This window comes from Mustela erminea, chromosome 10 (assembly GCF_009829155.1).
Source record: "Mustela erminea isolate mMusErm1 chromosome 10, mMusErm1.Pri, whole genome shotgun sequence".
NCBI classification, from domain to species: Eukaryota; Metazoa; Chordata; class Mammalia; order Carnivora; family Mustelidae; genus Mustela; species Mustela erminea.
Genome location: NC_045623.1, coordinates 94,365,831 through 94,384,960, shown reverse-complemented (window position 1 = coordinate 94,384,960; position 19,130 = coordinate 94,365,831). Strand labels below are relative to the sequence as shown.

Sequence of the window (19,130 nt, the reverse complement as noted above, 5' to 3'; positions counted from 1 at the left end):
ATGAGATCGACTGACAAGGTGACACAGCCACACCACCTGAGAGCCCTTAGGGGGGCCCCTGTGTTCTTGCAGGGCACCCGGTGGGGGGGGCTTCCTGTAGGAGGGGCTCCTGCAGGGTGCACGATGGAGGGAAGGACCCCCGCCCAGGTGCTCACAGCTCAAGGGCCGTCAGGGGGGAGGGCCACAGAGGCAAAGTCTGAGCTGTGCTGTGGGGGTCTTCGGAAGCCCACTGTTCCCCGCCCCCACCAATCCCCACAGGACTGGGGGGCGAGACTGAGGCCCAGGCAGTCAGTGGAACAGAATGGAAGGCCAGTCTTTAGTCGGGAAAGGGAAGGAGAAGACAGCTTGGAGCGCCCCATCCCCAGCCGACGCCAACCGTCCTCTCCCACACCCCAGGCAAATCTGTGGGCATTGTGACCACCACGAGAGTGAACCACGCCACCCCCAGTGCTGCCTACGCCCACTCTGCGGACCGGGACTGGTACTCAGACAACGAGATGCCCCCGGAGGCCCTGAGCCAGGGCTGCAAGGACATTGCCTACCAGCTCATGCACAACATCAAGGACATCGAGGCGAGTTTGTGGGTGCAGGCCGCTCTGGGACGGGCAGGCTTGTGAGGCGGGGCCTCTGACGGGCCTCCGGCCTCTGCTGGCTCAGGAGAAGCGGCTGGCCTGGGGCCCCCACACACCTGAGAGGCTCCCAGCCCATTAGGGGATTTGCGGTCGGGGCAGGGAAGCCCTGGAGGCGCTCTCCGCGGTGGGGCTGAGGGCTAAGCCCCGGTGTGGCTGCCACCACACCCCAAGAATCAGGCGCCCAGGGATTATCCTGTAAGTGGGGATCCGGCACTGCTCCACCAGCGCCCTTTCGCCCACCCGCCCCCCACATGGGGAGGTAGGGGTGACCCATGGCCATCTGAGGGCTGTACCTGTCCTGCATGTGCCCTCGGGCACAGACAGCCACAGGTTGGAGCCCCCGACCGGGAAGCCTGGAGCAGAGGCGGTGCGGGCAATGGTTAGCACGAGCGCTCGTGGTTCAGCTTCCCAGCTGCCAGCCCTTGTCCCACCGCCTGCTGATGTGTGGCCGTGGGTCAGTTAACCTCCATAGCTTCTTTTTTTGTTGTTTAGGATTTTATTTAATTAATTTATTTATTTGACAGAGATAGATCACAAGTAGGCAGAGAGGCAGGCAGAGAGAGAGGAGGAAGCAGGCTCCCTGCTGAGCAGAGAGCCCCATGAAGGGTTCGATCCGGGATCGTGACCTGAGCCAAAGGCAGAGGCTTTAACCCACTGAACCACCCAGGCACCCCTCCATAGCTTCCTTTTGAGGGCTTGTTGGTGATTTGTGGCTCCCTCGTCAGCCCATTGCAAGATCCAGATCTAAATAAACTTAGAGTTTAGTAAGGCCCGACTCCTCGTGGGTTCTCAGAAGGTGGTGGCATTCTGCACAAGCCACACAGGCCTGCCCGGAATCCCGACTTCACCACCCCAGGCCAGCACGTGTGCACAGGTGCGAACACACGGCACAGGTACTGTCCCCTCGGTTCTCGGGGGTTCCCTGTTCTGGCCTTCATTGAGGACCTCCGGCTTATTCCTTTTTTAGGCTCTTGTTACCCACGCCTGGGGTCTGGAGAGGGCACAAGGGGATGTTAGCTCCCCAAAACTAAAATGGGGGTTCAGTGGGGGCTCAGAGAAAGCCCCCAGGTCCCACTTCCCCCTCACCTGTTTCTACCACCACCAGACAAACGGACTGGCTCCCAGACCCACCCTCTGTCCCCCAAGCACCACCCAATTTCCAAGGCCCCTTTCCCCACCCATGACTTCCCTTTTCCAAGTAGTGGATTGAGCACCCCCTTTCGGGACAAACAGTCCTAGCAACCCGTCCTAGTGAGCATGGACCTGAGGCCAAGCCTCTGTCCTGACTTTACCTCCACTTGATGCACATCCTGGGACAAGTTGCTTCCCCTTCCCCTTCCCGAGCCTCAGTTTCCCCACCTGTGCAACAAGCCTAGGGCGCCCCACCTGCCCCCTCCCAGGGCCGCGGGAGGCCGAGATGAGGTCATGGATGTGAGAACATTTGTTGTACAAGCGCAGGGTGTAATTACGGGGCTGCTTCTTGGGGCGATGTGCCAGGAACCGCCAGAGAGGGGGACAGGAGCTTAGGGAATCCTGCTCCATGGGGCGAGTGTAGATGGGGGTCCTTGGGTCACTGGGGAACATGCTGGGGCGTGAGTGAGGGGGTGGGCTGGAGCGAAGGCTGCCCCCCCTTCCTCTTGTTCTTTCCCACTTCGCCTCCGGTCCTCTCCCGCATCTCCACCGTCCCAAAGCCCCCCGGCCCCCAGGCTGCACATGAAACACAACTCCCGGTGTCCGCCCTGAAAATAAATATCTTTTACTAAAAAAAAAAAGGGAAGAAAGAAAGAAAGACACAAACCCAAACCCCAAAGCCAAACAGCAAGTCTGTTATTTGGGAGTTTAATGAGCGTGTGAAGTCCCTGCTAGGGCTGGAAATGATGAGGCTCCCGGCATAGAAGATTGGGGGCTTCATTTTCCACTCTGAAAATGCCAAGGGGTCAGGTTCTGTGGGAACGGGGGTGGGGAGCTGGGGGCCGGTGACCCGGGGTCCCCTCTCCTTCCCCTCAGAGCCCGCCCTGCCCCCAGAGCTCCTGGCTGGGGCCGGCCGTGAGGAACTTGCCTCTTTGGAAATAACTCTGGTGTCCTCTGCTTCTGCCAGAGAGAACACCTTCCCCTGGGCCGCCCCCCCCCCCGGGGTGCTGGGACCACGTTGTAACACTGTATTAACGCACTTTCCTCTGCGGCTATCCTGCCGGTGGGTGTTGCTTCCATCTTACAGATGAGGAAACTGAGGCTCAGAGAGGTGAAGTGACAGGCCGTTGGTCCGTAAGTGACAGAGTCGGAGTCAGACCCAAGTCTGACTTCCAAGCCCGTGCCCTTTCCAGTTCCCTATGACCCAGGCTGGTCCTGGGTGCCTTCCCCACCTCTGCTATCTGCCCAGACTCCTGGGTCCTTGGGAAGGAATGAAGTGGAAGGGAGACCTTGGAGCCTAGGAAATGCCAGGCCTGGGACAGTGGATCTGAGGCCAACCAGAGCCGGGCTCTGCTCTCCCAAGGTGTCCAGGGGCGGTGGCCTGGCCTGACGCCTGCGGTGACAGGAGGACACCGGTGTGGTGGTCACCGCAGGCGGCGACTGTTATGCTCTTGGCCCCATTTTAAAAATAGTCAGGACTTCAAACATGGACTCCCAAGGAAAACAAACAGTCCCGCGTCCGTCCGCCCACGCACACCAGCCATGGTGAGTAAAATTAGCCTGGCGGGGACTACACAGACGTGAGCGCTGGTCGTTGTTTGCCCAGGCTCCCGGCGGCCGGGCGGCCCCGAGACCTCCCTGGCAGCGGCCTCTTGCCTGTGGCATGCTGCTTCCCACTGAGGAGAGGAGGCTTTTGGCCTCCCCGTCCTCAGCTCTGCAGATGGACCAAGGCCCCCATGCTGGAGTCAGGAGCCATGGGTTCAAATCCGTGTGGCCCTGGGGGGAATGTTTACATTTCTTTAGTTGCAAAATGGGGACACGGGTTCCCTTGCAGCCTTGGTAATGAAGTTGATTAAGATAACATATCGGGGGGCACCTGATGGCTCAGAGGGTTAAGCCTCTGCCTTCACCTCGGGTCATGATCTCAGGTTCCTGGGATCGAGCCCCGCGTCAGACTCTCTGCTCAGCGGGGAACCTGTTTCCCCCTCTCTCTCTGCCTGCCTCTCTGCCTACTTGTGTTCTCTCTGTGTCAAATAAATAAATAAAATCTTTAAAAAAAAAAAAAAGATGACATATTGGAAGTGTTTAGTGCCTGACATGCCGACAGCGCTCTGTAGACAGTGTTACTCTTAAGCGAGCAGGAGCAGAGTCAGGCTTCTGAAAAGCTAGGTAGGAGAAGTTACCAGTACCTCCCAACATTCCACACAGATGCCCCAAACCATGGTCCTCATATGTTCATGCTTTCTTCTCCCCAAGAGGAAAAGCAGAGGCTCAGGGTGAGCAGTGTAGACCGAAACCAAGACTCTCCGAGCTGGAGAAGCGTCCACAGTATCCCCAGCACCTCCAGGAACCCAGCTCTTGAGGCTTGGAACCCTGGGGTACTGATGGCTCCTGTCCCCCATAGGTGATCATGGGGGGCGGCCGGAAGTACATGTTCCCCAAGAATAAAACCGACGTGGAGTATGAGATGGACGAGAAGTCCAGGGGCACGAGGCTGGACGGGCTGAACCTCATCAACATCTGGAAGAGCTTCAAACCAAGACACAAGGTAACCCGTCCCGGGGCCCCGTGGCTGCAGGGCTGGCTTGTGCTGGGAGGGGCTGGGTCCCGTCTCTCTGATTCTCGGTTTATTTCCTCCTCGGTGGGGAGTGGGTCGTTATTCTTACCCTGATGGGCCCAAATGGTCTAAGAGACACATGAATGGCACATAGTAGGTGATCAGTCAGTTCCTCCAGGGGCGGACACCCAGGGGAGCTAGCCGGGCAGTGAGGACGGTAGCCATGGACGCACCTGCATGGACATTCCCTTGAGCCCCTACTGTGTGCAGGGCCCCTGGCTGGGCATGAATTCCAAAGGGTGAATCAGATGGGCAAGGAATTGTGGATCACTGTGTGCTTGGATGGCGAAGGGCCCAGGAGCTACGGGAACCCGGAGGGGACAGACCACAAGGGAGGGGCTGACCAGCCCTGAGCAGGAGGAGGGAGAGGAGGGTTAGGGGAGTGCGCGAGCCATGAGGGGAGGTGGAAGCCCTCCATCGTGACTTGGCTTTGGCCCCAGCGGTGAGAGCACGTGCTGGGGAAGAAAGGCTGGAGCCCTGGCAGGGCCTGAGTGCTGGCTCGCTGGAGTGGCTGTGGCAGCCACTGGGCCTGGGGCAGATGGGGTCTGGAAATGACTGTGGTTAGGACTAAAGACAGTGGGGAGCAGCCTGGGAGCCACTTTGATGTCACTCTGGGGTTGGGTTTCTGAGGGTTCCAGGACTGGCCCCCAGGGGTGGGGGGGCGCCTTGTGGGATGGGGCTGGGCCAAAAGCAAGGTGGGGGCAGGGGCCTGAGGATGGCCCCCACAGGATGAATGAGGGCGGGACTGAGCCACTTTGAACCCTTCCCATTCGTCTGAGTCAGCCCTGGCCAGGCCAGAGCCCCTTCCTGGCCCAAGTCAGAGAGACACGGCTCCTCCCAGCCTCAGTTTCTCTACGTGGAACATGGGACCAGAGTTTAACCCTTCTACCCTGGGTGGGTGCTTAACCCCGGAGCTCAGTGTAGACTCTAAGAGGGAGAGATTGGACCCTTCTAGAGTCAGACTCTCCTTTACCGCCGAGTGGCTCTGCCATCTGGATCTCAGTATCCTTGTCTGCAAAATGGGAATAACTACTTTCCTCATAGGGCCAATGTGAGTGAGTGAATGAGGTAACACAAGGGGAACCAGCTCAGCGAAGCCAGGCACTTCCTCAGTCTTCCCGCTCTCCTTCCCATAACAGCCCCTGAGGCTCCAGAACCACAGATCCTGATGTCATTGCCCAGAGAAGGCAAGGGGCTGTCCTAAGGATGCACAGCCAATTCTCAGCTGTGGCCCCCAGCCCAGCCGCTGAGTGGTGCCCTCCCGGGATAAGTCAGCCAGCTTCTTCTATGGCCTCTGTCCTCTCCAATGGGGTCACTGGTGCAGAGCTAGGGCTTCACTTCCTCCTTGGCTGTCCACAACTTCCATCATACACCCAGTGCTTAGCTCCTGATGGACACTCCAGGCCCCTGGTGACCCATATCTTTCTCTTCTTGCCTCCATGATCTGTCCCTGCTGTTCGAAACTCTCCTTCCTGACCCCAGGTGGTCACTGGCTTCTTGTCCTCCAGGGCCCCATGAGGACATCACCTCCACTAGGAAGCCTTCCCTGTTGCTGCCTCTGGGCTCACAATGTCCCCTGGTCTCTACAATTCTCATTCCCCTGCATTAGAATTGCTTGTTTGTCATTTCTTGAAGGCATATGATAGAGCCTTAAGGAGGGATTAGTAAAGGGCTGAAGGAAACAAATATATTCCCTAGACCCCAAGACCAGCTGGGGTCGGTCCTCCCAACCCCCCCAGCCCCCATGTGGCTGACAAAGGCCCTTCCTCCTAGCGCTCTCACTACGTCTGGAACCGCACCGAACTCCTGAGCCTCGACCCCTACGCTGTGGACTATCTCTTGGGTAAGTGGGGGGAGGTGGGGGTGGAAGGGGAGAGGGGGATGGAGGACACCCAGCTGGGTGCCCTGGGGCTGGGGCTGTGAGTCCAGCACTTGGGGAGGCCAAGGCCCTAGCCTTCCCCCTACTTAGGGACCTTTGCTCTCAGGCTCTAGGACCTGGGAGAGGTGTGGAAGGGGTTCTGGTTCATAGAATTGGGCCTGAAATCTGCTGCCTGTGCAGAGTGAATGGTTCCCTTGAGCACAAAGGAAAACAGAAGCTCAGGTTGGGGAGGAGACTGGGATGTGCCCCTCAGCCCAGTAGCATCATGGCCCAGGTAAATCTGACCCCTGGCTGGGGCAGGAGACCTGGAGCCAGCCCTGCTATGTGGCCTGGGCAGAAGCCCGCCACGCTGTCTCTGCTGATTTGACTGGAGGCCCTCCCCAAGGGAGTGGGGAGCATGGGAGGGGCCCTGGCTTGGTGGAATGAGGCCCTGAGCCCCGCCATGCTAACACCTGGTCCCCTGTCCCACCTGGCTGTTGTGCCCAGCGAGTGGTGGCAAAATCTGCAAATCTTTCCCAAGGGGCACAGCCTCTAGGTCCTGGGTGTGGGGGTTATGGGTTCAAAGCTGGGCACCTTGGAAGATCCCCCAGACACACACACACAGACACACACACACACACACACACACACACACACACACACTGCTTGCCTGGGTCATGCGACAAACACCCTATGCCACACACAGGCTGTGGAGAGCTGTGTTAGTTCCCATGTAGCACAACGGGCCCCCTCATGGACCTTAGAGCCTGAGTGCTGGGTTCAGATCCCACTGTACCCCACTTATATGCAGATTCCACCCCACCTGTATGCAGATCCCACTGCATATAAACTGTGCAACCTTGGGCAAGTGATTTCTCCTCTCTGCGCCTCAGTTTTCTCTTCCGTAAAGTAGGAATGATGACTGTTCTGTAAGATGAGGCAAATGACCTCAGGGTTGTTATGAGCACACAAGAGCCAATGCCTTGTGTAAGTTACTTGTTATCTCCAAACAAATTTATCTCCACAAACAGTTTAAAAGAAGAGTAAACCAAAAAATAAAATAAATGAAAAATAAGTAAAAAAAACAACAAAAGTAAACATTTATGACTACACACAGTTTCTTGGGGTCAGGAATTTCGAGCGGCTTAGCTGGGTCTCCCATGAGGTTGCTGTCATCCGAAGGCTTGACTGGGGCTGGGGATTTCAAAATGGCTTCCTCCCATGGCTAGCAAGTGGGTGCAGGCTATTGTCTGGAAGCCTCAGGTCCTCACCACATGGAGATCTCTGTAGAGTTGGTGGGGTGTCCTTACAACATGGTAGCTTGTTTCAGAGCTAAAGCCATAATATTTTATGTCATGGCATGGAAGTCACATAGCATCATTTCTGTGTTCTATTGGGTACATAGGATGGTCTTACTGTAGGAGGGGACACACTAGGTTGTAAATTCAGAAGGCAGGGATTATTGGGCGCCATCTTGGAGGCTGGTGCCTCTGTGCTTCCAAAGCTCCTAGAAGGGCACACAGCATTCTGTCCATTGCACCTCTTGTCTGGCTGTACACATAACTCCTGGAAGGGGCAGGGTGTTCTGGAAGGAACATTGAGGGCAGGAAGCACCAACCTGGTACATGTGGACTCTTGTGACTTGGGCAAGGGGTCGATCAGTCGTATTTCATAAGTGAGAAAACTAAGCTCGGGGAACAGAAGGGACAGTGAGCCAAAGCTTCTGCTACTTCCCTGTACCGGGCACTATGGCTTTCAAGCCTGACCTCTTCGTGACATGTAAGTACACACCCAAGCTGCCCCGTTGAGTCCATGGTCTTCTGCCCGGGGGTTGTGGTGCCGTGTCTGGGGCCCTTCTGACCTGGGACTACACTGATGGATTTTAAGTCCTGGATCGCCCACTTAGCTGCTGAAGATACCAAGCTACTGAGCACCCGCGCCTCAGTCTCCTCTGTAAAATGGACATAGCGATCCCCTTACCAGTCTCCTCTGAAAAATGTGTGTGGTGATCCCTCACCGTAGTGTGGTTGTGAAGGGGAAACGAAGCCGTCTGTGCTCCCACAGCGCTGGGCACAATTTGCACCCACCTGTGGGCAGCTTCTTCCTGGCTTGTTCTAACCCCAAGTTGTGTGTGGGGAACCTGTGTTCCCTGAGACAGCCCAGGCTCCTTGTGGGGGAGGGTCCCTCTTGCAGGGTCACAGGAAAACCTCATGGTCTACATCTTCCTTAGGTCTCTTTGAGCCGGGGGACTTGCAGTACGAGCTGAATAGGAACAATGTGACTGACCCGTCACTCTCGGAGATGGTGGAGATAGCCATCAAGATTCTGAAGAAGAACCCCAAAGGCTTCTTCTTGCTGGTGGAAGGTAGGGCCCCAGGCTGCAGGGCCACTTCCCCGGGAGATTCTGGGTATATGGCCTTCGGTCCGGGGATGGGGTGCTCCAACTCTCAAAGACAACCATCCACTTCCGGGGAGAAGGCTAAATTCCTTTTGGGGAAGACGGGTTATGCATGGTGTTGAAACTCCCAGCCCAACAAGCTGTTCTCCTTTAGGCACGAGGATCACCTGTCAGGCCAAGTAGTCCAGGAAGGCTTCCCAGAAGAGGAGGTGGAAGCCTTCCTTTTGGGGGTCCCTCCCTGAGCTTCCCTCCTCCCAAAGACAGATCCAGGGTCCTCCACGTCAGATACCTATCAGTCTGAGGGAGCTCTCAGCTGGATGGCAGGCATCTGCTATTACTATGTCCTTGTGAGGCCAAGGTCAGATTCATGACCCTGGGATGTCCCAGATCCCCCAGACTGGGAGAGTCCGTCCCTTTAGGAGTTGGCAGTGTTGTATGCTAATGTTTACGGGGTTTCCCAGCATGCAGGGAGACCCTAGAGTCGGGCTTTGGTTCTTTGCTGCTGCTGTATGACCTCTGCCTGTACATTTCTGTAAAATGAGGTAAAAAATGGTCTTAGAGAGATTATTAACATCCATTGCATTCAGAGACATAAAGTACTTGGAACAGAGTCCAGCGGAAAATAAAATTTTCGGTGTTTCTATTATTACCATTATTATGATTACACAATAGCCAAGTCAATAACAATAGGAAGTGTGAGGAAGTGATAAAGTTTCCAGAATCTTCAGAGTTCTAACAGCCATTGTCTCCCATGGTTCCAGATGTTGCCTCACTGAACTCTCCCTGTACACACACACACACACTTGCACATACACACTCACCACACATATACACACTCAGGCCCCTCTGCCTTCCAGAGGCCAGCGGCCGGCCGCCTGGCTTGGCAGCTTTCTTGCCAAACCCCGGGGTTCCCACTCAAGCATGGCGGTCTCAGCCTGGCCTGAACAGCCCTCTGACGCCAAGGACCCAGCCAGGAACCAGTGGTGGTGAACACGGGCTCCCCTGGGAGCAGTCTTCTTTGTGACTGCTCCCAGAACCACAACAAAGGAAGGACCCACCCTGCCAGCCTGCAAGGCCAGCGTGGTGAGGCTCAGGCCAATGGGAAGGGAGGACACCAGGCTCAGGACCCTAAGAAGTGGGAGTGTCCACTCGGGCAGTGTCCTCCTCTTAGAGACGAGAAGGAGTCGCCTCAGGTCATGCAGCCCTTGGCCATGACTTTGAAGCCAGGCGCAAAGCCAGGCCTCTTGCACCCACCTAGGAGAGAGGTGGCACAGACTTTAGAGGCCTTTATGAAGGCCTGCCATGGGTACTGCCCAGGTATGGAGAATGAGAGTAACACCCAAGTTCAAATCCCAGTCATCCCACCTTGGGCACGTCACTTCTGCACCTAAGGCCTCAGTTGCCCCATCTGTAAATGGGGCTGATTTTGTACCCATTTCTGCCTAGGATTGTTATGAAGGGGAAACTAGACACCAGCTTGTTATGCCTGGCACTCAGTAGGCCCTTAAGCATGCTTGTTCCATTTCCACCTGTCAGAGGTCTCCGACTCCTTCGAGGAGTTGGAGAAGCTGTTCTGAGGGCCGTGAGGGGTGCTGGACAGAGCACCAGCTTTTCAGTCACGTGGATCTGCTCTAAACCCTGGCTTCGCGCTCTCCATGCATGGACCCTTGGTCCACAACCTGTCCCCACCGAGCCGCTGTAAAGGTTGCACGGTGGCATGATGTGTCCAACATGGTACTTGGCATGTGGCCATTCCCCATCAAAGAATGGTTCCTCTGGCGGTCATGTGACAGGACCTGGGGGTGCAGCTCTCCCCCTCACCCTTTGCCTTGGTGTCTCAAGGGGGCAGGATTGACCACGGGCATCATGAGGGCAAGGCCAAGCTGGCACTGCACGAGACGGTGGAGATGGACCGGGCAATCGGGAAGGCAGGCATCCTGACCTCCGTGGAAGACACGCTGACCGTCGTCACTGCGGACCACTCCCACGTCTTCACCTTTGGGGGGTACACCCCCCGTGGCAACTCTATCTTTGGTAAGTGAGTCTTGCTTGGGGTGGGCACTGGCCATTCCCGCGGGGTGCCTATCGGGGAGCCGGAGTAGGATGGGAGAGACAGCAAGCTCCAGGCCTGTCCCAGGTGGGACTCTGTGAGAATGGAGTACGGAAGAGAAGGTAGTGTTGGGGGCCGGGAGCCGTTACAGGATGAGGGGACAGAGTAAAGTGAGTGCTCCGGTGGGGGGCTGCATGGCTACCTGGGTGATGGGTGGATAGAAGAATGAGGGAGGATGGCTACATAGCCTTGGGGGGAATGGACCGCCATCAGGAGGAACGTGGGCACCATGAAAACGGAGGGGTAGTTGGTGGGAAATCAATCAGGTTGGGAAAGTGGCTTCATGGAGTGGTTCAAGGTTCTTCACAGGGGATCTAGGGATCGCCAAGCTGTAGTCTTGGTGCTCCAAGATCCCCGGGCCAATGCCTTCCTGCGCAGGTCTGGCCCCCATGGTGAGTGACACGGACAAGAAGCCCTTCACCTCCATCCTATACGGCAATGGGCCTGGCTACAAGGTGGTAGGTGGCGAGCGCGAGAACGTCTCCATGGTGGACTACGGTGAGATTGCCCAAATCCAGGGCAGGGCACCCCGTGGGGATGGGTCTGGGTATACTGGAGGCTCGTGGCCAAGGTTGGGGAAGGCTCCAAATAGCCAGGACTTGGATCAAAACAATCTCAGGTCAACTCGCCATCCACCGTGGAGTAGCTGTGTGACCCTGGGCGTGCAGTTTTACCTTTCCCAGCTTCCCTTTCTTCCGTGAAAGAGTTTTGCCTCCCAGGGTTGTCTGAAGGGCTTAACGTGGCGCCCAGCGCCTTTTGCTGTTACACCGCCATTTCCACTGTGGCTGTAATTCCCCGGAGCTGAGCCTTCTCCATGTGCTCCTCTAGTTCCGTATGGTTGAATGTTCATTTTCTCACGGTGGCCCCGGTTGTCCTTGGGGGTCTCACTGTGCCGCTCTCAGCAAGCCCAGTGAGAGGCTCTCCTGGGTTCACTAAACAGCCCAGAGGAGCTGGATTTTTCTCTTCTGGGGGTCGAGGGGAGGCTTCTGTGTCAGAACAGACTCTGCCCCAAATCCCACAGCCCTTGCACAAAGTGATGTCCCTGCACCAAGCCTCGTGTCCTCTATAGAAGGAGAGCACTAGAGCCAGCATGGAAGGGCAGGGAAAAGCCACAGCAGAGCCCAGCCCCCTGGCAGTCTCTCAGCAAGTGTTTCTTCTGGCCCACAGCTCACAACAACTACCAGGCGCAGTCCGCTGTGCCCCTGCGCTATGAGACCCATGGTGGGGAGGACGTCGCGGTCTTCGCCAAGGGTCCCATGGCGCACCTGCTGCATGGCGTCCACGAGCAGAACTACATTGCCCATGTGATGGGTTACGCGGCCTGCATCGGTGCCAACCAGGACCACTGTGCCTCTGCCAGCTCAGCTGGTGGCCCTTCTCCAGGGCCCCTCCTCCTCCTGCTGGCCCTGCTCCCCTTGGGCATCCTGTTCTGAGGGCCCAGGGCCCAGGCACCCACCAGCCTATGACAGATGGCCAGCCTCCCCCTCTCAGCACGGCCCACCATCTGGAAGCCTGCCCCTCAAGGGCCAGGTAGAGGGGCCTTCACAGCCTCGACAGCTGCCAGAAAGAGGACCCAGGAAACCAAAGTCTGCTGCCCAGCCTCGCTCCCCTCTGGAATCCTCCACTGGAGCCAGACCAGTTCCTGGCCTCCGGCCTCTACTCCCTTCCTGCTGCCCCTTGGGCCCACAGAGTAGGTTTCTCTGGGCAGGCAGAGAAGGCTGACTGCAGAAATTCTCAAAGCATCTTATTTTTCTAGCAAACACACTTCTCCAGACCTGGAGGTCCTGGAGCTTCCATGGAACATTCCGGATCTGACCTTCCCACTCCCCTCCCCTCTTGGAACCACCAGGTCTCATTGGGCTTATGTCCCTCCCTGCCTGGGAGACCCGATTCTTCTCCCCAGGATGGGGGTTTGCTCACTCATCCCGGGGCTGCCGGGGACTCCCAGGAGGTGAGCTGGGACTGGCCATCCGACCCCAGGGCTTCCTGGGCCGGGAAGAGCAGCCGGGACAGGCAGACATTTCTCAGCTCTTAACACACATGCCCACTCCTCTCTGAAGGGACACTCCTGTTTGGAAAGGCAAAAAAAAAAAAAATCTTTTTTTTTTTCTCTTTTTGGTGTTGGTTAAAAGGGAACACAAAACATTTAAATAAAACTTTCCAAATATTTCTGAGGACAGAACTGAGTCTTTGTGGTCAGTGAGGAAGAGAGAGAAACAAGCTTGTTTCTTTGGGAGAGGACTAGACTCCGGGCCCAGGAGTGTGGGTGGCGTTGGGCCGGGAGGAAGGGGCTGCCTGCCGACCTGGGGTTTCACCACTCCGTACCTGTGTGACTTTGGGCAAATGGCTCTGTATCTCTGTGTCTCTGTTTCCTTAACAATAAAATGGGAGCTAGCCCAGTCCTGGGTTGCTGTGAAAATCCAAGAAGAATGCCTCTGGGCCCTGAAATCCACAGCAAGAAGGCCTCCAAGGGGCCTGGGACACCCTTGCCACAATGCCTACAGACAGAGCCACATGGCCTGGCTCAGTGGAGCTATTTATTCCTTCATTCATTTGTTCACTCATTCATTCACTCATTCAAGAAATCCAGTTCACCCTTGAACAGCACAGGTTTGAATTGCGTGGGTCTACTTGCAGATTTTTTTGGATAAATAGAGTTCTGTAAACTGTATTTTCCTTATGATTACTTTTTTTTTTTTTTTTTAAGATTTTATTTATTTGACAGACAGAGATCACAAGTAGGCAGAGAGGCAGGCAGAGAGAGAGGAGGAAGCAGGCTACCTGCTGAGCAGAGAGCCCAATGCGGGGCTCGATCCCAGGACCCTGGATCATGACCCGAGCGGAAGGCAGAGGCTTTAACTCACTGAGTCACCCAGGCGCCCCTTTCCTTACGATTTCTAATAACATTTTCATTCCTGTAGCTGACTTTGTTGTAAGAATACAGTCTATACTACATATAACATATAAAATTTGTGTTAACTGAGTGCTTATATTATCAGGCTGTTTGTAGTTCATTTTGGAGGGGGGAGTCAGAAATTACACATGGATTTCTGACTGCAGGAAGTTGGCATCCCTCCCACTCCTGGTCAAGCGCCAACTGCATTGAGCTGATGCTGGGCACTGTGGCAAGTCTTACGAATTATGCAGCAAAGCACACAGACCTTCACAGAGCTTCAGCCTGGCTTGGCGATTATGATCTCTTTTCCATTCCTAATTATCAGGCCTGGGTACTAGACTCAGGGTTGCAACTGACATGGCGTATTCAGGGTCCCCAGGTTGGCTCCTTGCCTTACTGCAATGACCGTCTCTATAATTAGCTGGACAGAATGATTACCTATAATGGTAATCATCGTAACCATTCCTGTCAATCAATTACCATCTGCCAAGCTCTATGCTTGGTGCTTTATATGGAGTTGGTTAATCTGACCCTCGCTAGGAAGTAGGCCCCCGTCATCCACATTTGTAGATGAGACTGAGGGTCTTAAGAGTTGGTGTGATTGCTCAAGGTTCCTCAGGTTGCGAGGCTGGGATTGGAGTCCAGGTACATTCCATTCCAAAGCTCCAAAACTCAAGACATCCTTCATTTGTTTATAATACATTTCCAACCACTTGCCAATACGGTTCTGACGCAGCCAGTCCAGGTGACTCAACACACCGCCGGTCAAGTTACTGAGCTCGGAAGGCTGAGAGACCTCGTCGGAAGAGGGCCCTCCTTGAGGGAGAAAATACAATCAAGCAGGTTTCTCTCTGAACTTCCGGCAGTCCTGGCATAAAAGGGGACACAGCCACTCCAAAACTGGCTCGGAAAATTTAAACCACGTGCTCACATTCTCACCAGGGCAAAGAGACCGCTCATACCACCTTCCCTATTTTTGTCCTATTGCTACTATTCTTTCCTAAAACTTGTCTAAATGCACAGGTGAGGAGTCAGATTTTAAAAGTTCACCAGCACCACCTGAAATCAACTTCCATGTGCCAAGGTGTAAACCGTACTTTGTGTCTTGGGTTGGGTTCTCCAAGGGCAGACTCTGAGATTTGCATGCAAGTGGTTTGTAAAAGGAGCCCAGAAGGTCGGGAAATGGGACAGGGAAGGGAAGGAAGCTGATAAAAGGTAAGTTACGAAGCAGTTTGCCATCAAGGGCAACCAGGGCTCAAGCCCACCCCACGGCCACTGGGAGACCCAGCAGAGGATGCACCTCAATCCTCCCACCACCGGGCGAGGGAGCTGGGGCATTTATTCCCCAATTCCTCCCTCATTGGCTAAGTGCTGCTTCCTGGAAAGGGAACACCCTGACACTTCCAACCTGCCCTTGAAGAGCTCAGAGAACCCCCACCCCGCAATGTACTGAAACACTAAATGCTCAGAGGATGCCAACAGGGCACCAACAGCATCTGTGAAACTTCGGGATACACCGAGGAGGTTGGAAAGCAGGGACCAGGAGTCAGAGATGGGGAAGCACGTCTCCATGAACGAGGTCAAGTTCAACTTTGCTACACCTGAATGGAGGGTGCCCAGTGCCGAGTCAAGCATGTAATGAGTATTAGCTCCCATGAGGAGCAGGGGCTCCCTCCCACCCTGAGTCTGCCCCATGGGCTTCAAGGTGAATCCGTGGTGCTCGGGCACCCCATGCCCTCGGACACCCTCACCCAAGCTGGGCCCCCACACTCTCAGGTCACTTGTCACCTTTACTGTAACTAATCCATGTCAGAGGGCAGAGGCAGTGGTCCCAGCCCAGCCCTGCCCACCAGCACCCATCAGAAGCTAAGAGTGAGCATCCTCCTCCTTCAGCACGGGTTTCCAGGGCTCTCAGATGCTTTCTCAGGAAGAAAGAACAGAGAGGGGCTGACAAATCCACCTCTATTCATCCACATAACCCTTCTCCTGTTAAAGATAAATCCGGAATGTAACACAGTGAAGAGTTTATTTCTATCTCAAACGTGTGATGGTGCATCCGGTCAGGTGACAGGGACCCAGGCTCTTTCCATCTGTGGCTCTGCCCTCCTCCGAGTCCTGGATGCTTTTTCTCACCAGAACTACTGAAGTCCTGTGAGCAGCACATCGATGGGGGGTCGGAGGCGGGTAGGGACCCTTTTTAACCACTTCTTCCTGGAAGTGACACACATAGCTTCCACTCTCATCCATTGGCGAGAACTAGTCACGTGACCCCAACTAGCTGCACAAGAGGCTGGGACATGAAGTCTCTCCGGCTTTTGGGGGGGAAAAAAGGGTGGGGGGGAGATCTGGCTGGTACTGCTCCACCTTTCTGCAAGGTAATGGCTGATTGGAGCCATGAGACGGCTGCCCGTCCAGGGTACGGCTCTCCCATTTGCCACAGTCCCCAGAACTCTTGGTACTCTTACACTAAAACCCTTAAGACAGTGCTACCTCTCTGGTCCCGGTGGAGACTGAGCTCATGGCCCCTGCTTTACTCTGGGAGTAGGCAAGGCTCTCCGTCCTCGGAAAGCTCCCGTCTCAAGACACGGATTGCCAGAAGCCATCCCAGTGTGAGGAAGCTGGAAGCCGTGGGGCAGGGAGGGGGCAACTGACCCGTGCGGGGCAGAGTGGGGCAGGTCCAGAGGCAGAGAAAGCAACCAGTGAGCTGGGGCTTGACAGGCCAAGGAGTTCTGAGGCTGGACATGAGGGTACAGAGGGGACTTTGGAGGACACCATGGGGACAGATGGGCAGGAAGTTCTCAGATGCCGTTCCAAGGAGCTGCAGGTGGACCAAGCACCTGAGGAGCTGGGGAGTGAGCCTCATTTTTGAAAGATCATCTTGGCTGCCCAAGGAAAGTGCTAGAGCAGACCAGGCAGAAGAAACTGGGGCCCAGGAGATGGGGACGGGGAACAAACCCCAAATACAGGCCTGAGAGTCCCGCTCCTGTCTGTCAAGGAGGAAGCTAGACCGGCACACGAATGAATAGGTCATCAGCAAATGGTTTGCTCTGAGATGGAGGGAAGGAGGGAGAATCATACCCAGAACATGCCACACACCCATCTAAGCACCCGGGACTTGGCCATGAAGTTGCCATCTTGTCACATATACTGCCCCCACCATCCTGTGAGGCAGGCGTTATTATCCCCATTTTGCAGATGAGAAGGGAGAGGATTGGCAGAGCACAGTGACCTGCTCGGGGCCCGCGGCTTGAAAGGGACAGCTGCAAGTTGCACCTAGGTCTGCGTGGCTCCCAGCCCATGTCCCCTCCCTGGCCTCTGGGTGCTAATCTCTCCAAGGCAAACAACCCAGGCCCCACCAGCCACAGAAGCCGTCAGATGGGGGTAGTAAGAGCCCTACGCCAGTGGAGTTTATAATTAGCCCTGGTGGCTAACCCAAGACCTCCCAGCAAGATCTAGCACCAGCCGATCTGGGGGTGGGGGTGCGGGGGTTGGGGGGATTAAGTTCTCAGAAGGGGATTTGGGCTCCCGAGTTTCTGGAGTGTCTGGGTGGCTTCCTGGGGCTTCCTGGTGCTGCTACCCCGGCGTGGTTCCAGGCCCTCTTCTGACTCCTTTGCTGTGGGCACTGGCCTCAGGATGGGGTAGACATGGGCCCCAACAGCCAAGTGGAGAGGCATGCTGGGTTGGGGTCCACCACCAGCCCAGGCCACCTGTCCCTTCTACCCATTAGAACACAGGCCGAGGATCACTGGAAGCCAAGTGGTGGGCACACTTGCCAACATTCCTATGGTGTCCCCCAGAGTGCCAGTCACGGTTCCCAGTACCTCACAGGCCCTGAACCCCCTTATCTTCCCCACTACTGTGTCTGTCCCCCGTTTCCAGATGAAGACACAGAAGCAGAGGGGAACTGGTGACTTACGCAAAGCCCGCACCACCAAGAGGGGATGCAGGAGGGCGTGAGGCCAAGCACTGTGGCTCCAGAGTGGGCTTTAATCATCCTGATAGCTCCTGTCGGTGGGGTAAGGAGCAGCAAGGGGGGTCAGGGATGTAATGCAAAGGTCGGGGGGAGGGGGAGGACGTCCCCGGCAGAGGTCCTGTCCTATGAGGTTTGTGTCCTTGTCATGCCCAGAGGCCTCCCGCAGAGCCCCTGCCTCCTCCCGCCCAGGCCACGGTGGGCAGCTCCAGGGTCTCCAGGGTCAGCCCAGGCTTGCACATGCTGGCTGAGGGCCCTGGAATTAGCTTCCTGCCCACTCAGGTCATACCCGGTTGGGGAACAATGACAGTAGAGAGGCTGTGCCCCAAGGACGCTACTGTCCCGACATCCACTTTCATGGCCGGTTTTGGCTCTTCGGGGGCCCTTTGTCTGCCATGCCTGAGGGATCTCCTGGGACACAGGCCTCTTGCCACTGTCCCCCAGACAAAGCTCAGGGCTGGAGGCCAGAGAGGAACATGGCCCAGAGAGAATGAGACATCAAGGTGAAGGTCACACCAATAAAACAGGTTAGACACCGAGGGAGACGTGGTCTGACGCTTTGGAGAGATCGCTCTGGCAGCCGTGCAGAGGAGGGCCCAGGGACACCAGGAGTCAATGCTGGAGGGCAGTCTGGAGGCCTTTTTGTCGCTGGGGGTGGAGGTGCTGGTGGCTTGGACCAGCCCAGTGTAGTGGTGGCGGGAAGCAGCTGGATCCCAGGCATGTTTGGGAGTCGAAGCCAGCGGGGCTTGCTGATGGGCTCACTGTGGGGAGCAGAGGAAATAGCGGAACCAGGGATGCCCCCTGAATTTTTGGCCTGAGCACCTGGGTGGAGTGCCATTCATGGATATGGGGAACAGATCTGGAAAGAAAATACAGATGTGGTTTGGATCATGTTAGCTTAGAGATGTCCATTGGACATGGAGGCAGACGTGCCCATAGGTAGTTAGGAAGGAATAGTCTGGGGTTCAGTGGAGGAACTCCACTGGAGACAGAAGGGGGGCTGGGGTGGCATTTAAAGCTGCAGGGCACAGAGACAATAGGGTGCATTCAAGATCACAGCCAGCCAGTGGCCAGGATTTGAACTGGGGTCTGTCAGACTCCAAAACCCGCAGGAGCCGTTTCCACTCCGACAGGTGTTCATCTCTGGGTTTCGTCCAAAGTGTGTGTTGGGCAGGGAGGAGGTGTTGTTGGAAGCTTCTGGAAATGAATTTGGGAACAACTGAGAAACTTCCAGCCTGGGCTACCCACCCCACAGCGACTACCTACCCAGGCAGATGAGCTCTCGACAAGCATGGATTCCTGTCCCCTTCCCATTGTAAAGATGGAGACTGAGGTCCAGAGAGCACAGAGCCAGGATCTAGGTCTTCTGCCTGCCACCCTGACTTTTCCACCGGCCTCTGAGTTAGGCTCCTGTCTCAACCAACTCAATGGTTGGGTTGAAACCACCCAATAGAGACAATCCTGGAGGGGGAGAATGTTTCTCTTGGGCCCTCGGATGGAACCGGAGTCTGGGGCCTT

At 55.8% G+C, this 19,130-nt stretch overlaps 1 protein-coding gene across 3 annotated transcripts in view; it reads left to right on the top strand.

Annotated features, from left to right (window-relative positions):
- Positions 1 to 12,828, top strand: part of ALPL (alkaline phosphatase, biomineralization associated) — a 55,666-nt gene extending 42,838 nt beyond the window's left edge. For all 3 annotated transcript variants that reach the window (XM_032301846.1, XM_032301847.1, XM_032301848.1), the window contains 7 exons: positions 397 to 572; positions 4,168 to 4,311; positions 6,154 to 6,223; positions 8,469 to 8,603; positions 10,479 to 10,670; positions 11,125 to 11,244; positions 11,914 to 12,828. In XM_032301846.1, coding sequence (XP_032157737.1) covers positions 397 to 572; positions 4,168 to 4,311; positions 6,154 to 6,223; positions 8,469 to 8,603; positions 10,479 to 10,670; positions 11,125 to 11,244; positions 11,914 to 12,179 — 1,103 coding nt within the window. In that variant the 3' untranslated portion in view covers positions 12,180 to 12,828. The remainder of the gene's footprint in view (positions 1 to 396; positions 573 to 4,167; positions 4,312 to 6,153; positions 6,224 to 8,468; positions 8,604 to 10,478; positions 10,671 to 11,124; positions 11,245 to 11,913) is intronic.
- The last annotated feature ends 6,302 nt before the right edge of the window (positions 12,829 to 19,130 follow it).